This window comes from Nyctibius grandis, chromosome 5 (genome assembly GCF_013368605.1).
Source record: "Nyctibius grandis isolate bNycGra1 chromosome 5, bNycGra1.pri, whole genome shotgun sequence".
Taxonomy (NCBI): Eukaryota; Metazoa; Chordata; class Aves; order Nyctibiiformes; family Nyctibiidae; genus Nyctibius; species Nyctibius grandis.
In genome coordinates this window covers 49,982,207-50,004,283 of record NC_090662.1, presented here as the reverse complement: position 1 = coordinate 50,004,283, position 22,077 = coordinate 49,982,207, and the positions used below count along the sequence as shown (strand labels likewise).

General features: G+C 39.7%; 1 protein-coding gene across 1 annotated transcript; it reads right to left on the bottom strand.

Moving 5' to 3' along the window:
• Positions 1-129: 129 nt before the first annotated feature.
• Positions 130-19,453, bottom strand: ALX1 (ALX homeobox 1). The gene is made up of 4 exons (XM_068402143.1): positions 19,222-19,453; positions 16,650-16,954; positions 12,827-12,955; positions 130-450 (listed from the first exon to the last, which is right to left on the bottom strand). Exons 1-4 carry the CDS (start codon positions 19,451-19,453, stop codon positions 130-132), a joined length of 987 nt encoding a protein of 328 aa, XP_068258244.1.
• Positions 19,454-22,077: the final 2,624 nt, after the last annotated feature.

Below are 22,077 nucleotides of genomic sequence, written 5' to 3'. Positions count from 1 at the left end.
ATCATGTATATTGTGATTTCTAACATTCCACACACAGCAACTTATTGTTGTGTCCTTTAAATATGGGAAATAAAAATGTTTTCAGTTTGCTATTAAAAAAAATTGAAATTAAGAAAGGGTACTGCTATATTACATGGCCCAGGAAATATTGGCAGCATGCTCTTTGGCTTTCATCCGTAGAACTGCAATGCTGGAGGACCTCCTTTCAAACTCCGGCTTGGTTTCAAAAGCATGTCCATTGGTTGCCCCAGAAAGTAAAGAGTCAGTGAAAAAATTATTCAGGGGTACATGGCTGAACTGATTCTGGTGGTTTGAAAAGCCTGTGTAGCCAGAATCTGTCCGGGGTGAATGGGAATAAGGTGTCATACAGGAGGATGTATCTCGTGGTAGCATGCAGGAAGTAACCACAGAACCGCTAGCCGCATTCCCTGCCCACAGATTGTTCTGAATCTGGAACATATAAAACGAATAACATAAAATTTAGATAGTTCATCTTTTGTTTTCTGCAATGCTTGGTTTGCTTTACTTAACACATCCCTTATTAGTTCTCCTCTAAAACAAGCAACAAGTACTTCACTAGTTTTCTGTAATCACATTAGAAAATATCATGAAGACATTATGTGAGTCAAAATACTGGATCATTCACTTAAAAGCAAGGGCTGTTGAATCATATTCCTTGCTCTGTCATCTATTTGCTCTGTGGCTCTATCTTGAGTGTTTACCATTAAACCTCAGGATGTCATCAGCCCAACCAGTCAGTAAAATTAGTGGAAGAACACAACTGACTTCAAAGAAAAGGTGTCAAAAGATTGTACAATATCATAGCTGTTTTCACCATAAAAGCTTCTCCTCATCAGAATTCTTTCTTAGTGTAATGGTAGGAAACAGTACAAAAGGAGTATATAAAGAACAAAACAAAACAGGATTTCTCAGGCGACAAAGCCCAACAAGTATTTGAAAAATTAAATATTGAGAAGCCTTGTATAATTATTTTAAAACAAATAAATCCATAAAATACAGGCAAGGTTGATAATACATTCAAGAGTTTTTCCTAAAGTTATTTCAAGATGGTTTTAAGATAAAAATTATTTTCATTATGCTTTTATACAAAATTATACTTGAGGGCATTTCTGTTTCAGCTCTCAGCCTTAACTGGCTGCACTGTGTGTCCCTGGGAAACATTGCATGACAGACTAGGAGACAAGCTTTGTGGTTACCAGCAATGTCTGCTGAAGATCTGGAATAACCACGTATTCAAGCTTTGATGTGCAATGCCTTCTATACTTGGCAGTCACTTAGAGCTTCATTCTGAGTCTCAGGCCTTCTCCTATCATCTATGTATAGATGCTATTTATGGATAGGTATTTTTCACGTATCTGTTACTACGCAAACAGACAAAAAGACTTGCAAGGCCTAGCACAAGTCAGCTCCTGTCATTATCTCAAACTGTGCATTCTTTTATTCCTCTATTCACTTTGCTTTAATCAAACTTCACACTCAGCAGCTGTCCTTCTGTCTTTTTAATCTCTCTACTGTTTATATCTCTCTATCAGTACTATATGGACATATCTTCTGACATACTCTGACTTGTCTGGTCATTTCTCACCTGCACTCACCGTTCTTCTATACAGCTTTATATTTCTTCTCCACTTTTACTTATAAATCTTTCCTGAAAGCTGATTTTTTTTTAAATGTATGAATATTGTGATACAAGACATTTGTAGCCCTCACACACAGTACAGAAGTTCTCAGCCAGGAGCTATATCCTTTTCTTTTTTGTTTTACTTTGCTGAATTTGTCTTCATCCTAAAAAGCTGTTGTCTGTTCAGTATATCATTGCTCTGATGCACTGGGATTGAGCCCACACGTCTTTATATGTTGGAGTAATTGCAATTACTCTTCGGTTAGCACTGTAAAGTGAATTCCCACTTCAAACTTAAATTTGCCTTCAAGTTCCAAATCCATAGACAAAGGAATTTTGGCTTTAAGATATGTAGGTTATCTCTCTGAGTGATCCTTTTTTCTGCCATATTTGAGGTTAGTGGAAGTAATGAATTATGACAGACACACACATACACAGAATGAAAACGTTTCCAATACTGAGTTGTTTTTTTTCCATTGTCCTACTACTTTGCAACAACACATACCCACCAAACCACCAACAAGCTAAAGAGATAATTTATGGTTCACTGAACTCATCTAGCTCAGATCTAGTGCAGATAGCAAGGATGAGCTAATTGGAATCTTGTTTTAAGAGTTAATATTTTGAACAGTTGTATTAGCAGGGGTCATCAGGAGTCGACAAAATAATCTGGGCTCCTTGGTAATTCCAGCAGCAAAAAAAGAACCAGTAAATGCTCCATTTTGGTTTCCTGCAGAAGGCTGGGGAAAAGTCACGGTGGCAACACGTCTCCCCAGACTTTTGGTCTGCCCAACTCCTTGTTCACACAGACGTGCATACGTACAGGCATACACACACTTCCACACCCACTCACATGAATGCAGATTGCCTTTACACACACACCCCCCTAGCTGGGCGCACCTCTGGCATCTGCTCCTGCATATCTTAAGTGGTCTGCTGACAGGTAATGGAGCAAATAAGGTGCCTGGGGAAGGATATCAAGGATTTTTCCTCCTTCTTGTGGGCCTCTTGAGATCTACAGGAGGACAGAGACTCTAGTGAGAGTTTCAGAGCTTTCCAGTACCCATCCTTCCCTCCTCTCTTCAGCAGTTTTTAGAAGACTCTCAAACATCAGCCCATGGGAGACCCTCCACAGCTTGACATGATCCTCCGCTTCCTTATTACTCCTTAATTAACCTGAGCTGGTTTTGACTTATAATTAGACAAACTTTTTTTCTATCTTCAGAAAACAGGTGGCTTCTCTGAGCATTAAAGGACATACCATACCTAGACTTATTTGAACCATTGTCTTACTTACAAAAGTTTGTTGCATTCAACAACACAGAACATTCCCAAAGAGAGCAGTACCTCTCTTATGGCTCAGGATTCAGGGATTCCTGAGTGTCCTATTGCCTGGAAGGTTTCTCAGATCCTAGTACAGATTTGCAGAATATGGCAAGAAGGAAAAAGGGATCCTGAAAGAGCAGAAAAGTGTGGTAGTTAAGTGTATGGCAACTGGGAAGTCATCCACTAAGACTCATAAGGCTTGCTGCCTTCTAAGACTTAATGAGTTTGGAGCCACATAGCATGTGATTAGAGTACAGAGGAGAATAGTAAAGAAGATAGTAGCTGAAAGCCTTTAAGATCCAGAGAATATCTCCACTTTGCTTGAAAGCCCAAGCTGCACACATTCTGTCTCAATCACGAACTGGGAAAATCAGAAATGCAGTCATCCATACAAAAATCTTTGTCGTCTTTGTTGTTGTTGTTCAGAAACACTATAACCTTTTAATTGTACTTTATTGTGTTTCACGGTTACATATATGTTTCTTGGAGCAACAGTGACAGATTAAGCAGCTGTTGGGGTTTTCTTTCCCTTTCTTCCTACAAAGCAAGTCATCCATTCCTGTTTCCATGCTGTTCCACTTCAGTTTGTTTTGCTGGTACAACTCTTTAGTGAATGGAAACAGTGAGCTGATAGAACTAAAAATGAATCCAGAAAAAAAAAAAAAAGGTGTATTTCAAACACATGCACACAAAACCACATTTTTTGATGGTATTTCCAAGACAAATGGTTAGTCTCAGAACCTTCACAAGAGGATGAATTTGCCCAGGGAGATACTAGTTCATCTATGCAACATCTAATACGGGAGCTAATTCTGAAGGAGCTCATCATCCCCAAAGCTAACTCACATGCGACAAAGTCTCATTTATCTGACTTACTAAGATGTCTTTCTGAGAAATGCTATGCCAAATGCTGCAGTCGCCTAGGCTGCACAGATATAATTATGGGAAGAATTTTCAAAAAAGATCTGTAGGAATATACATGAGTTTGCCTTTAATACAGTCATGATGGGAAGACTTCAAAAGGTTCAGAGGCTCAGTTTGAAAGTGCCAAATAACCTATGTGGTCTGGAGGTATCACAAGATCAGTCTTTACTTCCATATTTCTAGTAGTTTGGTTTGCAGTAAACTAAGTTTAGTACCACCTATTTTCCCGATATTTTTATCTTACACAAATCTCTTTCAATTTAGCTTCAGTGAGATTGCACAGGTGTAAATGAGAACAGAATTCAGCAGCAAATCCTAAAATATGTTGTTGAAGAAATCTGTGAACTTTCAAAAGGGTGCCCTATGTTTCTCCCTTAGAGGAAGGAATCCAAATTAGTAAACTTAACTTCAGAAATGCCACAAGATGCTAGGAAAGCTTTATATCTTCTCTCCTGAGACAGTTATGCTTTTCAAAAGAATGTTTTGGTCATATCAATTTTCTGTTCATTTTAGTTGGTTGAGTAACTTCACTTTTGATATTAGATTTTCATTTCTTAGCAAGGATTTACAATATAAATATCTTACAGTGAAATTTAAGTGCAGAAGGTATTCCTGTATTAAAAATAAATACAGTAATTTTTACAATAAGTCAAAATTATCAGACCTTCTTCTGGTATGTTGGAAGGAAAAGGGACGTTATGTACATGAATTTAAAGAAAATATTTCTCTTCTTAAACCCTTGTGTGATCCATGAACTATATAAAAGGCAATTCAGAGACTGTGAATGAGGCTACACATACAGCACATCTCTGGTTTCTGTTAACATCACAAACAACTTGAGCTTTGCTCTTGTGGTTACCATGAAATTACCAGAGCCCTTCAATATATTTACCTACTGTATGTTTTATACACACACACCCACACACACATGCACACACACACCCTTCCTGATAGAAAAAAAAAAAAAGTAGGATTTCATAGCTGTGACAAGAACATAACTGGAGAGTTATGGTTGTTAACATGGTTATGATATCATTTCCTAAGCATATGACCTTCTGCTTGCCATTGCAGAGGAAAATTAGCTGAGGTAATAGGTCATCCCACTCAGTGTCATTGCATTTTTTCTGTTAAAATTTCAAGCTCCTGGAGCTTCAACCTTCTTATACAGCACCTGGAGAAATCACATAAACTCAAATCTCCAAATTTTCTGAGAGTTTTACTACCACTTATCCAGCTTTGGTTCTCCCATCACCAAATAACTTGTCTAATGCTGTTTGAGTCACCTGCCTATCCAGGCTGGGGTGTTTCCAATAGACACACATATAAGCACACACAGCTTCTATTTGAGTAGAACTTCACATGGCAAACAAAATTTAATATTTTTTAAGATCTCTAAATATTACGTAATAAATTATTATTGTTCTTATATTACATAATATATGTTATGCTATGTTATGTTACGGTATGTTATATGTTATTATAATTACTCTAATAAGTAATTAGAAACTACACACTGACTCTGTTTTCAGGATGTTCCTGGACGTTGCACGGGAGACAACAGTGGCACTAAATGAACAGTTAAGAATTTACCTAATTATAGAAAACATGTGAATGTCAAAGAGACTGATTTGCTAAATTTTTGTCACTCCCCTCTTTGTGTGAAGCAACAACTCTTGTACTGCCAGAAAACATGAGACCTGTGCTTGCACAAGTTACTACTTTAGGCAAATTAAATGCAATAACTGTTAAACTGCTCAAAACTGCTAGTTTTCAATATGATCTGTGGACTGTTCCTAGTCGATCAGCACAATTAATTTGGTCTGTCATTTGCCACAGTATTCTTTTTCTGCAGGCCTCTTAAGAACATTCAAAGTATGGACAGAGATGTGCCTGCACTTCCTGAGTTCGCAGATTCATAGATCCTCAGGATAATTTAAACTGAAATTTTAACTGAAATAAGTCTGTGATTATTATTCCAGACCCTTGCTCACAGGTAACTTTGAATTTAGATCAGGTTACTCAAGCCCTACCCAGTCAAGTTTTGAGTAGCTCCAACTACAGAGATTGGGAGACCTTATAGCAGCCTTCCAGTACCTGAAGGGGGCCCACAAGAAAGCTGGAGAGGCACAAGGGCATGTAGTGATAGGACATGGGGTAACAGTTTTAAACTGAAAGAGGGTAGATTTAGATTAAATATTAGGAAGAAATTCTTTACTATGAGGGTGGTGAGACGCTCGAACAGATTGCCCAGAGAAGTTGTGGATGTCCCCTCCCTGGTAGTGTTCAAGGCCAGGTTGGATGTGGCTCTGAGCAACCTGGTCTAATGGAAAGGTGTCCCTGCCCATGGCAGGGGCATTGGACTAAATGATCTTTAAAGGTCCCTTCCAACCCAGACCATTCTATGATTCTATGATTCAACAACTTATATGAGCCATTTGTTCCAAGACTTTACCACTCTTATTGTACTTTTTCCTTTTTATCTAGACAGAATACTTCTTGGTGTAATTTGTGATCATTTTACAGGAACCATTGGACCTAGTGAACATGTGAAGGTCATCTGTACTGTGTTGGGTTCAGGTACATATGTGAGAGCTGCAGCACACAATTTCCATGAAATGCATATTAGCCCTTGATAGTGAGAGGCTTAATTCTACAGCTCTAAAATATGTGATAGACGCATTCAGTCCACATTTAGGCCTTACATACGTTGAACAAAATAAAAATGCGTTCATCTTATTCCATGCTTAACAAGTTTGCTAAGGTGAAAAATAATGCAGGATTCGAAGTCATCAAGCTTTCATTCTTGTATGAGAAGTTTTGTAGATAAACTGTAACTTCTCCCTACTGCAATCTCAGGGCCAGTTATGATAAGAATTAATGATATTTCACATCTATGATACAGTTAAAGACAATATTTCATATCTTGAAAAATACTATTGAAAAGAGGTTCCTATCTCAGAAAAAATGGGTTTATTTGCCTTACAACCAAGCCCCAGCTAAAGTCACTCACAGACTTAAAAAAATACATGTTTTGGAAAAAAAAAAAAAAAAAAAGCAACAAACAGAATGTTGAGACTGTGAGGAGGACCACATACAGTGATGGTTTAGGACCAAGAACAAATAAAAGCGCAGTGCACAAACTACTTTGTGTGGAACAGACACCACTCAAAAAGATTAGAAGTGTTACTCTTGTTGGAAGATCAGCCACAGCAGTGCAACAGTCAGCACATATGCAGAAAACAACATACCATCCAGGTGGTGGCCCAGCCCAAGCTCCATGCTGTCACAGCTAGACAGCATGAGTATGTGATAAAACTTCTTTGAAGCTAGCTCAGATATGTCTACCACATTTACTCCTACTTAATCAGTGTACCCATAGCCTTAATGAACTATTGTGATTAACTGTCATTTATATGTCTACTACAGTTAAAAGAATTTTTAAGTCATATAACATGTGGTGACTAATATATGCCATATGAAAGATTTAATTGCAGCATGTAACTTTGATTATTGCTAATGAGAATTACCCATATGTACTAAGGCTCAAGTAGAACTGTAATGACGATCCAAGGACTTAGTACATAACACATGTATACTGATACCACTTCTATACTCTTTGATTGCCAAAACAAATCACATGATGCCATGCTGTTCAACATATTTAATTTGATTTATCAGTCTGATGGATGGAGTGCAAACTTCAGCCTCTTCCTTCTATTTTTGGGATTTCAGCATTCTCCCTTCTTTCTACACCTTCTATATCACTTCAGTTCCCATACTTTTGAAATGCTTTTGTCTCCTCAGGATTCCCACCTGCACTAGGCTGGGTTTTACACCAAAAACAAAAAAAAATTGCATTCAGTCTTGTCTAAATCTTGCCTACGTTTTCAAGTAACTAAGAGGCAAACAATACATTTCACACACAATAGTATAAGGGAAAGTATAATGGTGTGACAGGGTAAACCCTTTCAAAAGAACTTAGAGGAACAATGACAACAAATGAACTGCACTCAAAGAATAAGCAAGAAGAAAAGACGCAAAGCATGGAAAGAGACTCGGTGAGGGAAAACATTGACCCTTATATTTGCTTTTCAAGGACAGAATTTAACGTTTATTTATGTACTGATGCCCTTACATTTATAAAGATGACATCTTTATGAATTTAACTCATACAGGGAAAGCTAGAGGTCTATGTGATAATAGCGTAGGCTTTTGATTAAATTTCACTCTCATATATAAATAAGGAGAGGATAAAAATGAAAGTTTGTCTCAGGTTTTTTTGGTCCTTTGATACTTCTCATACTGAAACTTTAAATCTGACAAGGTCAAATACCCTTTGTAACATTAGCCTTTTCACTAGGCATAGTACAGAAAAAGTAAAGCAAAGACTGATAAGGTAAGAGAAGAGCAAGGCTAAGCAACCTTTTTACTGTTCCTCTCCCAACACATAATATATAGATCCATCTAAGAAAATTATCGATGTCTGCAGCTGAACCAGGCATCAAAGAGAAAAATACACTTTTAGAGAGCATCTTACCTGCTTTATACCTTATACTTTAGGAAGAGAAAACTTAATTGAGCAGATTTTCACCAACTTTAAAGGGAAGCCATCTCTGGCATAAAAGTCCCTTTGATTAAGTTTCCTAAATACAAGTGTCTAGTATCCATTTGACCACCAGCCACCTCCCCTGAAGGGTGCATGCTTCTTGTAAGTCCTATTCATTATCACTGTAACAGTGCCTTAGATATCCCAAGACATCTTAAATAATACTGTATTTAGGTGACAGAATCAAGAACTGCTTGTTCCCTAACATTTACTCGGGTGAGTTGAAGTAAATGTCTCCGTGAAGTAAATCTACACTCACTTCCTCACTCATGTTAGGATGCTACCTCTTAGCTTTCATGCCATCAGCAGAATACTGCTGGCTAATGAGGCTCAAAGTGTCTGGGATAACAGTTTTGACCAATGAATTGTTTTCTGAGTGCACTTAAGATGACTTAGGCCACAATGATGTGTTGTATCTGCAAGAGAAACTTGAAGCTTAAATACTGAAATTAATGAAACTGAAACCTTTTACTAAAATAAATTAAAAGTACTATATATAACATTTTCCTAGAAAAGAAATTATTTTCAGCATAATGTTGTCAAAAGTTAAGTATTTCATCTGAGTGAAAATTTAACAGCTCTGTGGTATTTTTAATGCTAAAGCCTAGAAAAAATATGTGAATAACAGATGGTTATCTTGGAATACTGTACTAACTGTCCTCCTCTGTAATCCAGGTGTTGCCAGTATAGTTAATGGAAGATCTCTGTGTGCAGAATTTGGACAGTTTTGGAGATATTTAACTTCTTGGCAGCCAGCTGAGCAGCTATTTTGCACAATAATCAACACCTAAAGTCAACATACTGTAAAAGTAAGTAAGGTTAGATTGAATTAGCAAAGGGAACTATTATGGTCTAGAAAAAAAATACCTAAGTTTTTTATTATTATTTTGAACATAGAGATGTGTAATTTAATAGCAAAATTAGACTGAATTATAGAAATGGGAGTTGGATGAGGCCACCTCCAGAGGTCCCTTCCAACCTCAACCATGCTCTGATTCAGAGCCAACCTTCTGTCTGAAATAAGTTGAAAAGATAATTTCCTCACAGGAAAACCTTTCAGGTTTATGCTGTCACACAATGCATAGCAGCATCATGTTCTTAATTTGTACTTTATGAAGATAATTGGTGAAGAGACTAAGCAGTGGTCTCCACACCCTCTGTTGACTGCAAAAAAGACTGATGTTTTTGCTGGAATGCAACTGGGATGTCTGTTTTTGGGAACATATCCGTGGTAGGGCTCAAAACAGAAATCTTCAAACTGCAAATTCATATAATTCACACCAGAAATTCACATTTGTTCCTGTTCCTTCTGCCACATAGCAGTAAATATCTCAGCTTGATTTTACCCTTTTTCAGTATTATTCTATATTTTTTGCCAGCAACAGAGAATCTGTTTCCCCCCATGCTAATAAAAGCTTCATAGACAAGCTCTAGTAATCTGTGTTCCACAGTCCCCAAGAAAAAATAGTTGCTCAAAAGTATGGCAAAGTGTGTCTAATATTTAGTGATGTCAATGTCACAATAAGAGTGCTTGTACAGAGAAAAAAAAGAAAGGAAAAAAAAAGGAAAAAAAAAAAGGAAAAATTTTTAAAAGAGGATGTGTCCTTTCCTTTCTTGCATTAACTGTACTGAAATAATAGAATTGTTCTGGGAAATCAATCTATAACACTAAAACCAAACATACAGATCACAATTTTAAGTATCTTTTCTGGTTGAACTGTAGGATAGATTAATGAGTTTATAGCAAGTCACGTACTGTATATTTATTTTCCATAAGTGAGGCACTTATAAACGGACATCTAGTTCAAAAGATTTGAATATAGTGATGTTAGTGTTTTTAATGTGGATTTTTGTTGTCTCAAGCATTCTCACTGGAAATGTTATGTGTATGATACACACATGGTTTTACTGAAGTTGAGGATTTAAGAATATGAAACTATGAAGAATTACCACTGGGTTGGCAAGAACGTGAACTTGCATTGACTGTTCTGTGATAATTGCCTGGAAACTTATTCATATTCCAGTATACAGCAAAGTAGCCACCTTCTTCACTGAGGAGTCAGAGACCTTGTTTTTATCATGTAGCCAAACTACGCATGCAAACACTCAACTGAACAGCCAATGTAAAGTGGACTCATACCTTCATTTATCTCCTTGTTCCTGTTTGAAGTACAGTAGAACACAAATTTCTCATGCAGGTGACCAGACTCAATTACATGTTCGTGCCTGTCTGTTTACCTGTAGTGTGTTAGTCTGTGGTTGTAGGTAAGTACTACGTATTCATGTTTATGAATGAGTATACATTTTTAATTTCTACGCATTTTAGAGATACTTTATTTAAGAATATGGTACCAACATTTCCGTTTCAATCTCCTGTTTTTAAGAACTTATAAATTAATGATAGAAAGTTTTGCCAGGCTGAAACTTAGTTGTGTTGTCAGCCTAGGAAATATGGTTTTTAACAAATTTGTAAATAGAAATGTAGTGAATTCACTCATCTTTTTAACAATCTGAAAGCACACAATAGATATTTCATTGGGTTTAGATTTTTATGGGTGATATTATCATATAATTCAGAAGTGTTTCTTTTTTAAAAACATTAATTTTTAGGACAACTATTTTAAATGCTTACCAATGACTTGCACTATTCCATTATCTTATGCCAATTAAAATTCTGTTAATTGGGAAAATTTGTAGATGAAGTGCTAATAAAAATACAAGATGAACTTGGAGACACAAAATTCAGTCTAGAGAATTGAGTTAGGGATAGAAAGCCCAAAGCTTAAGTACTATTCCTTGTATCATCTGTTGTGATGCTGTAGATAAGTCACAAAGGCCTTCAAAAGATACTTAAACACCTTGAGTGAGATCTATGAGTGTGCATCTCTGTCTTTGTGAATCTGCCTAGGAGTGCTTAAGGTCTTTTTGTGCACCTCCATCTAGGTAGGTCTCAAACAAGTTTTGTGTCCTCCTCCTTAAACACAGAGTGTATTATGCAGTGGTTTCTGATGTAAATTGGGCTAATGCACTATTACATTATAAAATAAAAACAGGCAGACTCATAAGTGCCACCAGATCTGAAATGGCTGCGCCCATGTTCTGAGCCACTGGAACACAAAGCAGCTCTAGCCCAGACACCAAACCTAGTAATGTGCAACCTCCTCAGAGGTAAAGTACTTTAAGCTGGGTAGATGACACATGGGCCCAATGCCTCTGGTTCAAAGCTAATCACGTTCAGCCAATTCAGAGCATTACCAAAGCAAGACCACATAGTATATGAGTATATTCTTAAGGCTGGCAGAGGCCCTGCTACCTAATGAACTAGAGGAGCACCAGGACACCAACAGTGGAAGGACTCTACCACAGGGACCCATACAAGATTTTTGCTTTGTATGGTGTTTTTTTAAAAAAAAATTTTGTGGTAAAAGCAATGGGAAGCTAGAGACATGAAAAACAATAGCTTCAGAATAAAAGTATTCAATGTACTAAAACAAGCAAGGAGAAAAACAATAGCAGAGAGTGAGGCAAGGCAGTAAGTCAAAGGACTGGAGAACAGAGACAGAAGATTACGATCATATTACACAATGTACCTTATTACATACTAACCGAGCACTGAAGAAGAAAAAAATAAATTAAACAAACTACTACTATCCAAGAGAGCTTTCTTGTCTATCTGCCTCCCTCTCCCAGCCATATACATTCAATTCTGATTGTACGTGGCCATAAAATGGTTTCATGCTAGTAGAAGACTTGTTGTATTCAACAGTCTATTGAGGTCCGTAAAGAAATAGTGCATGTTTAATACATCAGAAGGAAGTTGCCTAGAGATCATGTAGTTTATGCCTCATGTTACCAAAGCATACAAGACCAAACTTGTTAAGACAGTTGTGCCTGTGAATATAAGTATTCCAGAAGGGAAATCCTGACCTTGTTGCGGTCAAAATCAAATCATTCCTGTCAATTTCAATGGGTCTAGACTTCATCTAAAATTTGTTTATGGACCTAAAAGTGATTGAAATCCCCACATAATTTTATGTGCAGAAAAGACTTAGCTGCACAACCATATTGCCAGCCATTCTCAGTACATAACTTATGCAAAACTCTGCAGCTCCTAAGATTATTGTTTAAAAACATCTGTCTTTTAAGAGTTAATTATTCATATTGGATGTCAGAACTGTTGTTCACAGTGGCAGGTCCTGTTGACGTGTCTAAAGAACACAGAAAGCTAAACACAAGAAAGTCTTCATGCATCTTCTGTGCACATTTATCCCTAAGGATGGAAGAGAATGTAAACGTAGAACCAAAGTACCATTTGGTCTTTACCGTACCTGAGGGTAGCTGTCAGTCCTTGGAAGAACAGATATATCATAGGTGGCAGCAAAATGACTCTTAGCTTGCTGGATCTGACCATAGCGTTCTCTTTTCCTCCATTTTGCTCTTCGATTCTGGAACCAAACCTATAGTATATGAGGAAACAATCATCAAGGTAAACTCAGCTACATACTGTGCAAAGAGTTTTAGGAAAAAGCCAAGAGATTTTGGATAGTAGCTTTGAAAATTTCTGTTTATCTAAGAAAGGGAATTTCTCTGCCTAAGGATAAATTTCCTGCAGTTTCAATCTTCTCAATGTCAAACCTTCTTAAGTTATTTTTGGTTATTTTAAAAGTATATATTATTTCCTCTCTAGTGTCTCAAAAAAAAAAAAAAAAAAAAAAAAGCAGAGGAAAGACCAGTCTGTCAGGCAGTGCTAATGTTAACAGAGTTCAGTTCTGTAGAGGAAAATCACCAAGTAGCAGCAAGTCAAATTGTAAAGAAACTTTCTCTTAATCTCACATGCCCACTGACTTGATATGACTACCTACGATCTGCCTCCTAGAGGTATACATAGTCTTTATCAAACGCAGCAATGAAAAGGCAGGAAAAGCTGACACCAGGACAGTAGTCTATGCTGCAGAAAAAGTTTCTATGATGAAGGCTAGCAGGGCAGGAAGATAATAAAAAGTCACGAGATCGTAAACAGTTTTAAAACTATTGTGACATCTTTTTCACATTTGTGTTAGGTAATACCTGTTTCTGACAATGAAAACCTAAAGAATAGCACTTTATGTTTATACTGTGAAATAATTTAGACATGAAACAATGCCTTCTTGTCAACTAAAGCTATTTTCTTTATGCTTAAATAACCTTTGGACTGTTCTGTAACATTTTGAGTGTCAGGTGTTAACTCAAAACCTACTACACGCACATTTCTTGCTGTGACTGATATCTGTCATTGTCCTGTGGTCTTTAAAAAATTTTTTTTCTTTCAGTTTAGTTTAGACTGTCTCAGACTTATCCTGATGAATGAAAGGGATTGCTAAGAAAAGTAACTGTTCCTTTGTAAAAGTAATATTATCCAACTAAGTCTTTATTGTTCAACTATGAGCAGACTCATTCCAACCCTTTTTAGAGAAATCACACTACTACCAGAACCACAATTTTTTTTTATGGAAACAGTACCATTGGTTAGGCTTCCTGCTAAATGGATCATGAATCCATTTGGATAGGTACATAAATTAATAGATTTTTTTTTTTATATATAGACACTACCTGTGAATCCCATTTTGAAGGATATTTTCTGATCCCTGATGATGGGATATTTCAAATAACACTGGTTTATAATTCAGTTTTTACCTTGATCTTTGGAGAACTCAACTGTTCTTTGATCCTGCTTAAGGAACTGGGGCATAATTTTACTCATTTTAATTCCCAAGGACTTGTTGCAAATTTAGTATGTACAATCTTTTAAAATGCACTTGGCAATCAAAGCAAGGCTGATGCATGTAACTACTGAGTATATATTGTTAGGGACCTTGTTGGTAAACTTGTATTATTTATGGTGCTTGAGGTTCAGCAAAAAGAGAAGTAAAGGAAAAAGCAACTCCTGTCTCCACAGGAGGCATCAAGAACTCACTAAGGGAATTTAGTCATGAGGCTCTTTCATTGAAAAAAGACCTTCACAAGCTCCTTAAAATGGGTGCCAATTACTTCACTGACATGCAGCAGGAAAGAGAACAACTTAGACAAATTAGGTTCAGGTTGGGTCTCTCTGCATGTATGCAGGACAAATATTAAATTGGATGTTGATGAAATGACGGTGAAGGGAAATGTGGGTAAGGTATCCAGCTGATCACTCTGCTAAACTAAATGAAACAATTTGCTTGAATTTATAGTAACTAAACGAGAAAAAAAGCACACATTTTTTTCCTTTGACAATCCCCCAAAATGTTTCTGTTTACATCACTTTACTAGAAACTGACTCTTGGCAGAGATAAAGTAACCATTTGCCTCCACAAAGCAATGTAAAAATCTGCTGCTTGTTATCCTTGAATTGCCAGATGCTTGCCTCTAATGATGTAAGGCCTTTTAAATTGCTTAATCTTGTGATGGAATACTGTTGCTACTCTGGATAAAAATGATTACCATTTCCTTTCATATTTAGCTTATGAGAAATGTGAATATTGGTTATCATTCAAGAAAGGGGAGAACATGTTTAAATAAAATAGAAATAGATATTCTGTGAAAGTCTGGTGCAGACATATGTGTTTTTACATTTGCTCTCTTATTTTTAATACTTTTACCATATGAAGCTTCGAAAACTTAGAAAAAATATTTGATAAAAAGTCAGTTGACACATTTTAGCCCAATTCTCCCCTCCCTGTTCTGATTATTAATTTATTCTTGGAGTAGTTCTCATTGTTCCAGATTTATGCAATTGTGAGAACAGTGTTTTAATGTTGTGCGAGCTTTTTTTTTAACTCAAGACTAAATCTTAATGAATGGTAGTCATATTTGGAAAACTGTACCAAATTCAGTTTTGGGAGGGAGAGGGAGAGGGATTGCACAGAGCCTGAAGAGTTAAAAACCACTGAACTAAATTGCATCAGCATCACTGATATCATATTAATGTAAATGACACATGATTTTGGACTCTATTTTCCGATGACAACAGTGAATACGGTGTCTGGTTGAACGGACATGAAAAGAACACTTCTTTATAAAATCAATTATCTGAGCTCGTTTCTGAAAGCGATCCTGGTTTAATTTAAGTTGTATGCATGTGCACTGACGTCTATTTCTTTATATGCATGTGTGAGTATGTGTTTAATTACAAGTTGTGAAGTTGTTATCATATTCAAGTCACTAAATTAAAAAAATTAATCCCAGTTCATAAGAATCAACAGGAATGCTATTCCCTAAATTGAAAAGATGAGTATTACCAGAATGGGTAAGATGTCTAAAAATAGGGTAAACTTGCAAAATGCAACTCACAACCTTTTCTAAAGGAAGATCTCTAAATCGGGAAAGGGCTGAATTTCCTGGATATTTAGCTTCTTTTCTCACCATTGCACATCCAAAGCCATAAATATTGTCGAGATTACTGTACGAGCACATACTGAATGAATCAACTTTGTATGCAGTTAACATACTCAAATACTGCACTAAGTGATCAACAGTATGTTTCATTCAGAAATTAGAATAACATTATCCATCAGTTACGCAAGTTTAAAAACCAGCAAATATACTTCCCAATTTTTGATTTTTAAACTCATTCCATATTACAGAGATGAAAGGATTACGTTGTTGCTCTACACAGACACAAGCACATGCACACATATATATTTTTATACACATCTATGTATGTGCAGTTTCACTTCATACATTTTGGAACTAAACAGGGAATTTGATTACTTTTTAGATTGTACATTTCATGCTGTAACACACACAGAATCTTCTGCAGCTGAGTTCTGCATTGTCATCAGTCTGAACTACTCGCAACGTATCTCTTTAACGGGATCTTTACGCGTAACATTTTATGTATTCACTGCTTGGAATTCTGACAGTAAAACGGGACTACCAGAGATTAAGGCTGCTTTACTATTGATATTGTTTTCTCATCCTTTAAACAAGTTTCTAGAACAGCAACCCAAGCTATTTAAAAAAAATAACAAGTTATTTTAGTACTGCAGCATAACAGCTCATATCCATAAAGAAATAAAGCCAAACAAGTTATTTACTTCAGCTTTATGGGCTTTCGTACAATCCCCAAGAGTATTGTTTACCAGTTCCTACAATGCACAACTTGTGGAAATGCTGAAGTTTGGTTCCTACCTGGACTCTGGCCTCAGTGAGCTCTGTTCTCAGAGCTAGCTGTTCTCTTACATAGACATCAGGGTAGTGAGTTTTCTGGAATACTTTCTCCAGTTCCTCCAGCTGCAAACTGGTGAAAGTTGTTCTGTGTCTCCTCTTCTTACTGCTGGAGACATTGCTGTCACACTTATCACCAAGTTCATCCAGTTCCCCCTTCTCCTGCATCCCTTTCACCGGAGACATCCTGAGATTGTTGCAATTGTCCATGGGCCTGTTCAGCTCTGTGTGAAGAGCCTGTCCTTCCACTTTAGTAATCCCATAGTTCACTGTACACAAGGTGGGGGAGGGAAATAACTGGTTAAAGGGGGGGGCTTTAGATTCAAGATTTCATATAAAACAGTTTCACAAGGAAACAGATTCTATGTGGCTGCATATTTCTATACATGTATTTCTACATGAGATTGTGGAAAAGGAATCTGTAATACTAACCACAGACAGAGTAAAAGTACTAAAAGTACTACTGCCACTACAGTAGTTAATAATCCATGAAATCAGCTTCAACGAGAGTTGCACAGATAAGAAATCTTAGCCCAAAACAGATTTTCGTGTAAGTGGCATTAAGCTATTGACAAACGTGCCTTTCAACTTGGAAGCAGATGTAAAAAACTCTATTTCTATGAAAATGTGAAATAACTGTGAAGTAAACTAAATCGCTGTAAGCAGACAAATCAAGAAGCAAGTGAAACCGAAAACTAACTTCACTTTACAAACTCAGTAGATTCCATATATCTTCTCTTGAATTTGTAAAGTAGAATTGTTTCCAATTAAGTTTGTTATGGTTACAAAATACAGAGTATTTCTGCAAAATGTTAACTTACTAAAAGAGGTAGTTTCATATACTTTGTATAAGGATTGCAGGAACTATTTGTCTTTAGGTAAAATCTGAGTGGTAGAGATAAGAAATATTCATCTGTAACTTCTTAATAAGAAATTAAAACATTTCCTATTCTTACGTATCTCACATCACTGAAACAGTCATGCGATATGTTACAGGATTCGAAAAGGCTTTTTTTTTCTCTCAGAAACAAGGCGGAAAAAGTTTAAAACTCAATTGAAATTAAAATCTACAAAGATGGCGTGTAACGTACAATAAGAAGATTGCATTGGTATTTTCTCACATTCTCAGTAATTTCTTTTCTTTCAGTCCGAACTGATTTTAGCCAAACACAATTTTTAGATACTTACCATCAACACACATATAGATAGGAAATGCCCCAAAGCCCCCAAGGCACACATTAAATGAGCTAATTAAGAAAAACGTCAACGTATAAATCAATTTTCTGTAATTTCTTTTAAGTTGCACTTGCAGAAAACTGTCATTATTTCTTACAAACGGTTTCGTGCAAAAAGGATGTTCTCAAAAAAATGCTTCAATGCCTGTACGAAGTCAAAAAAATGTAAGATCTTGTTAGTCTCATTATTGAAGCTGATCTTAACCATGTTTTCCGTTTCTTCTAGGAAAATATTTTTTTAATTAGTTTTTTCTATACTTGATTTACATCATGTTGGAATAATGGGGAAAATTTTAAATGTTTCAAAAACAAAACATGCCACGTTCTCCCTGCCGATCAGCTAGAAAAAAAAATAATATTTAACGCTGTTATTTGAATTACCGAAGCCGTTTTCGGTCAGTATGCGGAATCGCTATTGAGCATTATTCAGTAACACAGGAAAAAGAAAAAAAAAAAGCCACACTATCCCTGCAGCGCGTTATTCGAAAGAACCAAACATGACCAAGTGACTCTCCGTTCCCACCCTGTAACGGTGCCTCGCCGGCAGAGAGCCGTACGTGCCCGGTGTGCAGCGGCCACCGGCACCCGGGGCTGCCTTCTCCGAGGAGTTTGCTGTAAAAACGCCGCTGCCAGCAGCGGGCACGGGGGACGCCGCACGCCGACTCCGAGCCTCAGCGCCGCGGGCAGCCTCACCGGGCGGCCGGGGGGCGGCCGGCGACGGGGCCGGGGCCGCGGCCGAGCCCTCTCGCACCCGCCGGGCCCCGCCGGCTGCCGCCGCTCCCACACGGCGGGGCCGCCGCAGCCCTTCCCCGTCCGTTTTCTACGCCGTCGGCTTATCGGTCCCCCGGGCAGGCAGCCCCGGGGCCGGGCGGGCTGTGCCTGCCTGCTCGGTGCTTCCCTTGCCGCGACCCGCCGCTCCCACGGTGGCAGCGGGGGCAAGCCGAGGGAGCCGGCCCGGGGCCAGCGGAGAGGGCAGCAGCCGGGGGGCCAGCACTAAAAGGAAAAGAGCGCTTCGAAGTAGGCGATCGCCTTTTCCCGATATTTATTTTTATCAATAATTATCATTATTATTGTTATTGTTGTTATTCTTATTGTTATTACTATTATTATTATTATCATCATTATTAGTATTATTATCATAGTTATTATTTACTACTACCTGACAGCCCCTCTCATGCCAGCACCCAAAGGCTGCACAGCTGCCTTTGGTCTCCGCGGGCAGCAGAAGCCCTGGACTCCCCTGTACTTCTCCAGGGAGGGCAAAGCACAGGAGCGAGAATAACCCTGGGATGACAACTCACCATTGTTGTCCTGGCAGGGCGATGTCCTCTCCAGCCTCACGTGATGCTCAGCCCTTTGCAGAGGGTTGAAGGCCTGCACACATTTGCTGCCTGACGTTTTGCTATAAAAGGACTCATTGTCCAAAGTTTCCATAACGTGCTCCAAAGTACCTCCTGCTCCCATGTAAAAGTCACTGTTCTTGCTCGGCTGGCTCTTCAGGGCAAACTTCTCGCTCAGAAAATCCATAATCATCTAAGGCTGTTTGAGAGCCTCTTCCCTAGACAGAGGCTGGGCTGTGAGCAGGGGAGGGAGGGAGAGTGGGTGAGTGGATGGGAGGGAAGGAAGGAGGGAGGGAAAGACGTTCAGAGCTCAGGGAGCTGTTTTGCCTCTGATCCTTTGATTTGTCTTGTCTTGAAAGGGGGAACCCGAAGTTGCTTTTATATCTTGAAGCTCAGCAGGGGTCCTTATGCAACCTCCCATTTCTAATGAATATGAAAATAGGCAAGCAATGTAACTCCACCCCAGATCCCCCAAGACCTAATCCCAACACAGGAGGGAGTTCCAGGCCCATTTTCAACAAACAGATCCGTTTCAGACAGACAGACACGCACAGGGGTGCGAGGAGGGTAAGGGGAGACAGGGAGGGAGGGAAGTAGGACACATGAAAAGGACATTTCCCCTCTGCAACTTATTCACATTTCTCCAGGGATCCTGGAAAAAGAGTTATCCCTCTCTTCCCTCCCTCCCCCCCCAGCTCCCCGAGAGGCTTAGAGCAAGGTAATTTCAGGGGCACATACCCTAAAGTAAAGGATCTTCTTTAATCAATTTGACTGGTACCTTGGTAGCTGCAGTTCTGTTCCCTGAAGCTGTAAAATAAAGAACCGGTGTTCCTTTTTTTTATTAAACAGCTCAGAAGTTTGGTCCTAGAGTTAAAGAGAGAAAGAAATATTATAGGCGGTTGTTTGTGTAGTAGAACAGAAAACAGAGGAACTTAAAACTAGAAGTATCTCACATCAGAAACCACCCTAAAAGAGAATTTGCCTGCTCTCAAACAGACCTCCAGTCTGCCTCTGTGTGTGTGTGTGTGTGCAAAGCAGTTAAAATGCGTCCTTTATTTTAAATCTCCTGAAATATTATCACTATCGACTTAAAAAAAAAATTCAGTGCCTAAATGAAAGTACTAAAACAGAGTCTTAAGTAATAAAAAGAAAATATATTGAATAAGCGGGTGGAATAAGGATATTGAAAAAGCGGGTGGTTTTCACCCAAAGCATGAGCTTTGAAGTGTTGAATTCCTTGGTCCTTTCGCACGTAGACAGGCTTTAAAACACAGGCAAGAGAGAGATGGGGATTATTTAGAAAAGGCCCAAATTACGGAAAAGAGCTGCTCCCTGCTTCACGGTGAAAGGAGTGCTCACCGGAGTGAAGTAAAATCAAGTCTGCAATCACTTCAGATCAGTATTTCAGCATCGTGGGCCCGAGATTGTCTGTTCTATTAAGGCTATTTTAGAAATCAGTTCAGTGGGCCCTTTCCCCATTCCGGGGGAGAGTGGTGAAGCTTTAATGAGCGGTTGAAGTATTTCGGTAATGGCCAGCCGGGACTGCTGAGCGTCTTAGAGACCTTTCTTGTGAACCCAGCCAAAGGTGAAGAGAAAGCCAGTTCGGGTCCATCGTATTTCCCGGCGAGCAGTTCCCCTCCTTCTTCAGCTGGTCTCTAATTTGCTATTTCCACGGAGAAAGGGGTAGCTAAACGAGGGATGCTGGTTTCAGCTACGGTCGAGCAGCTGCAGGCACCACCCGACACACGCACAGCCCGCCCTTCCCCGCCATCCCGCAGAGCCAGGCTGCCGCCTCCGCATCTCCGCCCCGTTTTCCAGCGTTACCTGTCTCCGACACCGGCCTGCGGCAGCGGGAGGCGCGGAGCCCAGGCAGGCTGCCCGCCGCCCCCCCCCACCCCTGCCGCCACCCCGGCCCCCGCCGCCAGCCCCGCAGCGATGGGCGGCCCCGCAGAGGTGGCGCTCGGGGACTTGGGGTTGGTTGGGGTGTTTTCGGGGACGGGGGTGCTGCTTTGCCCACCTGTGGGAAGGGAGAGGTGGAAGCGGTTCCCTTAAGGTCCCGGGAGAAGGTGAAGGAGCGCGGACGGGGAGCGGTGCCCGCGGTGAGCGGCCAGGTGCGACGGGGGTCAGACCGCTGCCTCGCCCGGGCGAGAAGCAGGACCCGGCCCCAGGAGCCGCTCCAGGGGCAGTTCCTGTCCCTGGATTTTTCTTGAAGAGGCAGCACGTTTCCTCCTTGCACGTTTTGGAGCAACGCCTGCTCCAGACCTGGGGAAATAGATCCTCTCCCCGCCCCCCGCCGCCCGCATCTCCGTGTGCTGGAGTTTCGGCAGCTTGTTTATAACTATGCCTTAAAAGCACTAAATGCCTTGGGGGAGGGAAAAGATAAAAAAAGAAAGGAGCTCTCGGTGTCTTTTAAATGAAAGACACATGCAACAGTGTTGCAGCCTGCAATCCACTTTTATCCCAATAAATGTCCCTCTTTAAAGGCAGCTAGTAAACTCCAGGGGAGCCGAGGACAAGGAGCATCTCATGTGCCCGTAAAAAAAAGAAAAAAAAAGGCAGCTCCCAGCAGCGTCAGGGCTTTTCCGAGAGCGGCTGTCGGAAGCGCGGGTGCCCGCCCGCGGGGACACGCCTGTCCCGCTGGCAGCGGCGAGCCGCCTCGGCGGCGGCGGCGGCGGCGGCGCTCGGTCCCTGCCAGGCGGCCTCGGGCGGCCGCGCACCCCGATAGTCCCGCAGCTCCCCTCCCTCCTGAGCCGACCTGCCCACCCCGGCGGCTGCGGCTGACGCGCGGGGCCGTGGAAACGCTGGTCTCGGCTGGGG